The following is an 8564-nucleotide window of genomic DNA, read 5'->3' as shown; positions in this document are numbered from 1 at the left end:
GTTGTCGTCGTTGTTGTTGTCGTTGTCGTTGTCGTTGTTGTTGTCGTTGTCGTTGTTGTTGTTGTTGTCGTTGTTGTCGTTGTTGTCGTCGTCGTTGTTGTCGTTGTTGTCGTTGTTGTCGTTGTTGTTGTTGTTGTTTCCTCGACGTTTTGGTTTGCCGGCCCCTCCTGCCGTACCCTCGGTGGCATCTCCAGGTGCCCTCGAGACGTGTACAGCGGGTGACCTCTACAAGCTGCAACGCGGGCAGCAGCGAAGGAAACTCCCGTCACAACGAAGACAAAGATCCCCCGTGTAGCCTGTACGCTCCCCACTCCTCTTTTCCGAACATAGATGGACTCCAAACTTAATTTGGAGCTTTCGTGACTGCAGGAATTACTCTTTGCTGGTGGTTCTTTCGGTAAAGTGACGTATAAAGAGAAAGTAATAAATTAAATACTAGCATACGACGTTTCGATTGCAACACGAGAAATCATCATCAGGTATAAATGAAATAGAAACACAAATCTAGTGAACTTAGAAATGTAATGTAATACAACAGAGAGTCGGATAACATAACAGTCAACACCCTAACCTGGTTGATTACGTTCTTCCTGAGAATGCTACATTTGAGAGGGAGATACAATACAGAGCCAGAGCCATATAGACAGACATATAAGCAGACAGATATCACAGAGATACATAGAGAGAGAGAGTGCCTATGTCTGTCTCTCTCTATGTATCTCTGTGATATCTGTCTGCTTATATGTCTGTCTGATAAAACACAGAACAAGAGCCATATTGACAGACATATAAGCAGACAGATATCACAGAGATACATAGAGAGAGAGTGCCTATGTCTGTCTCTCTCTATGTATCTCTGTGATATCTGTCTGCTTATATGTCTGTCTGATAAAACACAGAACCAGAGACATATCGACAGACATATAAGCAGACAGATATCACAGAGATACATAGAGAGAGAGAGTGCCTATGTCTGTCTCTCTCTATGTATCTCTGTGATATCTGTCTGCTTATATGTCTGTCTGATAAAACACAGAACCAGAGACATATCGACAGACATATAAGCAGACAGATATCACAGAGATACATAGAGAGAGAGTGCCTATGTCTGTCTCTCTCTATGTATCTCTGTGATATCTGTCTGCTTATATGTCTGTCTGATAAAACACAGAACCAGAGACATATCGACAGACATATAAGCAGACAGATATCACAGAGATACATAGAGAGAGAGAGTGCCTATGTCTGTCTCTCTCTATGTATCTCTGTGATATCTGTCTGCTTATATGTCTGTCTGTATGTCTCTGGTTCTGTGTTCATCTCTCTCTCATAGGTGGCAAACTGCAAAATCGCTGTCCGTGGTGCTGACTTCAGGGAAAAACCGCCACTTTTTTCAAATTTTCTTGCTGTGAATTTCAGTAAAAATGTAAAAAAAAACTTTTTTCATTTTTTTTTTTGCTGTGGATTTCACACCTGATGATGATTGCTTGCTTATGTATGCAGTCGAAACGTCGTGAACATTTTTATATTTTATATTTATATTATTCAATTATTTCCCTTCTACGTGACTTTACCGAAAGAACCAAGAATATGAATCCCTGCAGTCACGAAAGAAGCTTTACATCGAAATTTCTCCGCAGGTTGTCGAGTGCCGTTAGCAAGCGAGTAGCAGCCCCTGCGGAGGCCGGCGCTGTGGCACACGAGGAGCTTGGCGGACCGCGGCCGGAGCCGCATTCGTCATCCCGGGGGCGATGTTGACCTCAGGCTGAGTAGACCTAGGGGAGGGGGAGGCCCTGCACCGGTTCAGATAACCGGTGCTGATGGTGGCTGTGAGCAGGAACGAACCTCGGGTCGTGGTGTGGTGGCGGTGACTCCACCGCGCGTCACCGTCGCCCGCCCATCACCACCATCATCACCATCATCACTACCACCATCATCATGAACACCATCACTACCACCATCATCATCATCACCACCATCATCACTACCATCACCATCATCACTACCAACATCATCATCAACACCATCACCACCACCATCATCATCATCACCACCACCATCATCACCACCACCATAATCATCATTATCACCACCATCACCACCACCACCATCATCATCATCACCACCATCACCATCATCACCACCACCACCACCATTATCACCACCATCATCATCATCACCACCACCGTCATCATTATCACCACCACCACCACCATCATCATTATCACCACCATCACCATCATCACCACCATTATCATCATCACCACCACCACCATCATCACCACCACCACCACCATCATCACCATCACCACCACCACCACCATCATCACCACCTATGTCGTTGCATCGATACCAGTGGCTATCAGGAGTTCGGTACCCTAGTGAAGTTGGTGGTGGTGGTATTGATCATGATGATGATGGTGGTAATGGTGCCTGCGGTGGTGGTGGTGGTGAGCGCTGCCGCGCTACGAACCCGGCGACCCGAGTTCGATTCCCGCTCACGGCCACCAACACCGGTGACGATTGTCTGAACCCGTTCTGGGCCTCCCCTAGGTCGACTCGGCCTCAAATGACTATCTGGTCCGGTGTGTAAACATCGTCACTGGGGAGACAAAGGTGGCCGAGTGGGCGTGGTACTAGCCACCCACCCCCTCGTTGCCACAGTGCCGGCCTTCATAGTCGCTGTTACTCGCTAACAGCACTTGCCCCAACAGTCTGTTAAAGGCTATATGGGGATGTTTGTCTTTGGTGGAGGTAGTGACGATGACGGTGGTAGTGGTAGTGACGGTGGTAATGGCGGTAGTGGTGGTGACGACGATGGTGGTGGTGATAGTAGTTGGTGACGGTGTCGATAATGATGGTGGTGGTGGCAGTGATCGTGATGACAGTGATAGTGGTGGTTAAGATGGTGGTGGTGACGATGATGGTGGTGGTGACGATGATGGTGGTAGTAGTAGTTGGTGACGGATGGCGATGGCGATGATGGTGGCAGTAGTCGTAATGACCGTGGTAGTGGTGGTGACGATGGCGGTGGTGGTGACGGTGGTAGTGGCGGTAGTGGTGGTGACGACGATGGTGGTGGTGGTAGCAGTTGGTGACGGTGGCGATGATGATGATGATGATGGTGGTGGTGGCAGTGATCGTGATGATGGCGGTAGTGGTGGTGGCGGTGACGATGGCGGCGGTGGTTAGCAGTTGGTGACGAGGGCGACGACGGCCGTAGATTGTAATCGACGTCGCGTGCCCTGCACTTGTCGGGCCGCGTTCATCACGATGTCCACATCACCGCCGGCTTCAGGCGCTCCGCACGTGCCAGACCCCCCCCCCACCCACCCCCTCCACGCCCGTCACGAGACTCCCGTAACATTTTCATTGCGAGCCGAGCCCGTCCACGCACAACGGCCGGCTCGACGACGCATCCTGGTCGGCTCTCTGGCGCCCGGTCTGGAGTAGAAGGTCGCCTCCCTCGGACGACAGCGGGGGGGGGGGGGGGCGGAGGAGCCCCTGGGCGGCTAAAACGCAGCGAGTTGGCACAGTAGGGGGGGGGGGGGGGAGTGGGGGGTGGGGAGAGCTGGGGTTGGTGCATCTCTGCCAGTCACAACCATAACACCTGGGGCTGTGACCTCCTCCTGCACCTAGCCTGGCACAGCAGTCGACCCACGGCATCACCTGGGTCTGTTCCGTGACCTCCTCCTGCACCTAGCCTGGCACAGCAATCAACCCACGGCATCACCTGGGTCTGTCCCGTGACCTCCTCCTGCACCTAGCCTGGCACAGCAATCAACTCACGGCATCACCTGGGTCTGTCCCGTGACCTCCTCCTGCACCTAGCCTGGCACAAGCGCCATGGTGACGTCACCGTCGACTGCAGCTGCTGCTGCAGAGTCGAAGCCGGCCCCGGTGAGGCCCCGGTGAAGACGGCGGTGGCAGTCCCCAACGCAGCACGCGGACAGCCGGGGGATGGTGACGCCGGCCTGGTGTGCCGAGGCTTCGTCGTCCGGGTCAGGGACCCTTTCCAAAGAAAGCGAATCGCTCCGGTGTGGCCGGGACGGCGACCTTCTGACCGGTGTGGCCGCACTCCCCCCGGGTGCTCCCCCTCTCCGGATTCAACACACCAGGGGTCGTCCGGTGTGGCCGGCCTACTCTCGCTGCGCGGCGGGCAACGCACAGTCGCCGGCCACAACAACCGCGGCAGTCTCGGCGTCGGCGGCGGCGCCCTCCCCACGGCTACGACGCCGGCGGGCGGTGCGGCCGGACCTCCGCGGCGAGACGCGCCCGCTCCTCTTGCACGCCGGAGCCGTAGCGCACACGCAGCGCCAACCCCAAGCCGGCCAGCTCCACGTCGGTGACGCGGCGGGGGCCGGTGGCGCCGTCGCGCGCCGTCCACTGGCGCGCCCTCAGCACCACCGCCCCCCCGCCGGGCAGCGCCGCCGCGCCCGCGCCGCCCCCCCGCTCGCTCAGGGACTCCAGCGCCAGCTGCCTGCTCCACGTGCCGCCGGCGCCGCCGCCGCCACCTGCCTGCTGCTGCTGCAGGTTCAACACGGCTTGCCGATTACCCAGCATCCTTTGCCGGCTCGCGCCGGGGCCGGCCGCCCTCCTCGCCCACCGTCTCACCGCCGTCCTGTCTCGGGCGGCGGCGGCGCCGGGAGCGGCCGCGCCCTCGGCGGGCGCCAGCAGCCCCAGCGCGGCGAGGTCGGGCTCGGCGGGGCCCTCCCTGATGAAGTGGTGGACGTCCGTGCCGTCGGGCAGCACCTGCCGGAGGGCGCCGGCGCCCCCGTCCACGTGGATGGCGCCGTCCAGAAGCCGCGCCACCAGGCGGCTCCTCTCGTCCGCCCGGGAATCGGCTCCGGCGGCGGCGGCGGCGGCGCCGGCGACGATCGTCGCCGAGACGCGGCCGCCCTCGCCGAAGGACAGGCGGAGCGCCGGGCCCAGCAGCGAGGGCGCCGCGGCGAAGACGGGCGGCGCCGGCAGGCGGCCCCAGGAGGTGCGCCGGCGCTGGGGACACGGCGGCGCGGGCAGCTGGGGCTGATGGTCGTCAGCGCAGGCGCCGGGAGACGGCGGCGCCGAGTCGAGCGTCACGAACGCCTCGAGCTGGCGCTGCGCGAAGCGGTCCAGCTCCGAGCACGGCTGGGGGGGGCGGGGTGGTGGGGGGTGGTGGGTGGAGTGTGGGGGGTGAGTGTGGTGAGTGTGGTGAGTGGGGTGAGTGGGAGGTTGTGGGTGTGGTGAGTGTGGTGAGTGTGGTGAGTGTGGTGAGTGTGGTGAGTGTGGGGTGGTGGATGTGGCAACAGCAACTGTATCTCTCAATGTGCCTCCGTCTCTTCCCTTCTCTCCCCGCGTGTTTCCCCGTGTCTTCCTAAGTCTCCCCGTGTCTCCCCGCGTGTCTCCCTAAGTCCCCCCGTGTCTCCCCAAGTCTCCCCGTGTCTCCCCGCGTGTCTCCCTAAGTCTCCCCGTGTCTCCCCGCGTGTCTCCTCCCCGCGTGTCTCCCCGCGACTCTCTCCGTGTCTCCCCATTTGTCTCCCCGTGTCTCCCCTCGTCTCCCCGCGTGTCTCTGCGTGTGTCTCCCCGTGTGTCTCCCCATCTCTCCCCGTGTCTTCCCACGTATCCCCCTGCCTCTCCTCGTGTTTCTCCCCGTGACTCTCTCCATGTCTCACTGCATGTCTCCCCGTCTCTTCCCATGTCTCTCTCCGTGTCTCCCCGTGTGTCTCCCCGCGTGTCTCCCCGTCTCTCCCCATGTCTCTCTCCGCGTCTCCCCGTGTGTCTCCCCATGCCTCTCTCCGTGTCTCCCCGTGTGTCTCCCCATGTCTCTCTCCGTGTCTCCCCGTGTGTCTCCCCATGCCTCTCTCCGTGTCTCCCCGTGTGTCTCCCCATGTCTCTCTCCGCGTCTCCCCGTGTGTCTCCCCATACCTCTCTCCGTGTCTCCCCGTGTGTCTCCCCATGTCTCTCTCCGCGTCTCCCCGTGTGTCTCCCCATGTCTCTCTCCGCGTCTCCCCGTGTGTCTCCCCATGTCTCTCTCCGCGTCTCCCCGTGTGTCTCCCCATACCTCTCTCCGTGTCTCCCCGTGTGTCTCCCCATACCTCTCTCCGTGTCTCCCCGTGTGTCTCCCCATGTCTCTCTCCGCGTCTCCCCGTGTGTCTCCCCATGCCTCTCTCCGTGTCTCCCCACGTATCCCCCTGTCTATCCCCGTGTCTCTCCCCGCGTGTCTCCTCCCCACGTGTCTCTCCCCGCGTGTCTCTCTCCGTGTCTCTCTCCGTGTCTCTCCCCGCGTGTCTCTCCCCGCGTGTCTCCTCCCCACGTGTCTCTCCCCGCGTGTCTCTCTCCGTGTCTCTCTCCGTGTCTCTCTCCCCGTGTCTCTCCCCGCGTGTTTCTCCCCATGTCTCTCTCCGCGTCTCCCCATATCTCTCCCCCGCGTGTCTCTCCCCGCGTGTCTCTCCCCGCCGCGTGTCTCTCCCCACGTGTCTCTCCCCGCCGCGTGTCTCTCCCCGCCGCGTGTCTCCTCACCGTGTCCTCTGCGAGCAGCGTGGCCTGCAGCTCGTAGCGTGGCCCTGCTGGGCTCTCCTCGCGAGGCCGCGGGAACCCGGGGATCACGTTGTGCAGCTGGAAGCCGAACGTGTGCAGCCAGCTGCTCACATCTGTCCCTCGCACAGACAAAGGGCGCCCGAGTAGCCTTTACACATCGGTGGGGCAAGTGCCGTTGCCCGGCAGCGGCACACACAAAGGCCGGCACGGCACGCAAAGTGGTGGGTGGGTGGCCGGCACCGCGCCCGGCCGCCTTTGTCTCCCCAGTGGCGATGTTTGCAGATCACACTCGCTACTCGTGTGAGACTGAGTCGACCTAGGGGGAGGCCCAGGACAAGGTTGAGATCAGAGATAATCGCCGTGGTTAGCGTGAAACGCGCTGACCACGAACACGCGTGTTACACGTGTGTGCTGGTGACTGCGTGTGCCACGTCCACAGATGAGCTCACGCCTCTCATGCCAGCCCCCCCCCTACCCCCCCTCCCATGTCCCCCCCCTCCTCCCCCCTTCACCCCCCTCCCCTCCCCCCACGCCCCCCCCCCCCACACACCAGTCATGTATCCTGCGCCACCATCTCCGCCGCCGCCGCCGCTGCCCACGGGGTTGTTGCGCTGGAACATGTACGGGTTGAAGGGCACCGGGCGGCGCGCCAGCCCGGCCCACAGGCCCGGGTCCGGGCCGGCCAGCGGCCCGCCAGGGGGTCGTAGTCGCGCCCCGGCCAGGTGCACGAGGCGGCACAGGGGGTCCCAGAGGCCCCCGCGGAAGCCCAGCGGGAGGGGCACGTGCGGGGCCGAGTCCAGGTAGGGCTCCCCGAAGGCCGTGTGGTGCAGCGTCTTGGCCAGCGCCCCCTTGCCGTCGAAGAGCGCCAGCGGCGTGCCCACGTGATCCGTGGCCACGTACCACTCCTGCCCTCCGCTCACCTCCAGTGCGAACACGTGGCCCTGCGGGGGGAGGGGGGGGGAGGGGGGGAGGGGGGGGGGGAAAGAGATCCACCGCGTGGCCTCGACGGGGCTGTCGGGGCGAGGGCCGTTGGCGAGCGGCGCGGTGGCGATGTTCACGCGCCGCGCCGAGCGCGCTCGTTTGAGGCCGAGTCGACCTAGCGGAGGCCCAGGACCGGTTCAGATATTCCTCACCGGTGTTGGCCGTGAGCGGGTTTCGCGAGGGGCGCCACGGTGGCTAGGAGATGTTGACTACCTCGCCGGGTACACAGGAGGTCGTGGGTTCGATCCCGACCCGGACGCCTGTTGTACATTTGGAGTCTGCGTGTCTCTCTCCTCCACGTTTAGAATCAACGTCACAAAACGCGTTCACAGGATTTGGCTGCCGCTACGAATCTCCACGCGACGACGACGACGAGACGCCGCTTCGTCGAGCCATCGTCTGTGACGGCCCCAGGAGCTACGTAGCTCAGCAGGAGCTTGCCTGGTAGCGCACTCGACGTGAGCGGAGCGCACGGAGCGCTAACGCCACGCGCCACTCCCACTCACCGCTCGGCGTCGCCCCAAACCCGTGTCTCTGGGCGGTGAACCGTGACCGCCCCCCCCCTTGCCCCCCCCCAATGCCCCCCCTTGCCCCCCCCCCCGTCACCTGCAGGTCGTAGTAGAGGGAGGTGACGGCGCGGCTGCTGTGGTTGTAGGTGTGCGTGACGCGGGTGGGCCGCGCCAGGTCGCCGTAGAAGAACTGCGTGCGGTCCCCCGGCGCCGGCGAGGCGCGCCACGCGGCGCCCCCAGCGCGTCGTAGCGGTAGCGCACGCTCCAGCCGCCGGCGCCGGGCCTGCGGGCGCCGGCCAGCAGGCCGCGCGAGTCGTACTCGAAGAGCTCTGCGCCGCGGCGCGCCAGGAAGCCGTCGGCGTCCACGGCGTAGGCCGTGTCGCCCAGGCCGCGTGATGCGGTCGCGCGGGTCGTAGCGCAGCGCCGTCAGGCGCGGGCTGCCCCCCGGGTTGAGCAGGTGCAGGTTCCCGTTGAGGTCGTAGCTGTAGCGCCAGGCGCTGCGCCCGTCCACCGACACGGCCTGCAGCTGCCCGTCCGCGTCGTACTCGTACGCGTGGC

The 8564-nt window shown here is 61.9% G+C and overlaps 1 protein-coding gene across 1 annotated transcript; it reads right to left on the bottom strand.

The window, feature by feature from the left end:
* Nucleotides 1–4227: 4227 nt before the first annotated feature.
* LOC144950942 (uncharacterized) lies at nt 4228–8556 on the bottom strand. The gene is made up of 4 exons (XM_078881124.1): nt 8104–8556; nt 7067–7457; nt 6499–6629; nt 4228–5127 (listed from the first exon to the last, which is right to left on the bottom strand). The coding sequence occupies exons 2-4, from the start codon at nt 7134–7136 to the stop codon at nt 4228–4230; spliced, it is 1101 nt and encodes a 366-aa protein (XP_078737250.1). The 5' UTR covers nt 7137–7457; nt 8104–8556.
* Nucleotides 8557–8564: the final 8 nt, after the last annotated feature.

Source organism: Lampetra fluviatilis, chromosome 60 (genome assembly GCF_964198595.1).
Source record: "Lampetra fluviatilis chromosome 60, kcLamFluv1.1, whole genome shotgun sequence".
Classification (NCBI taxonomy): domain Eukaryota; kingdom Metazoa; phylum Chordata; class Hyperoartia; order Petromyzontiformes; family Petromyzontidae; genus Lampetra; species Lampetra fluviatilis.
Note: the sequence above shows the minus strand (reverse complement) of the source record. Positions and strands in the feature narration are given on the sequence as shown.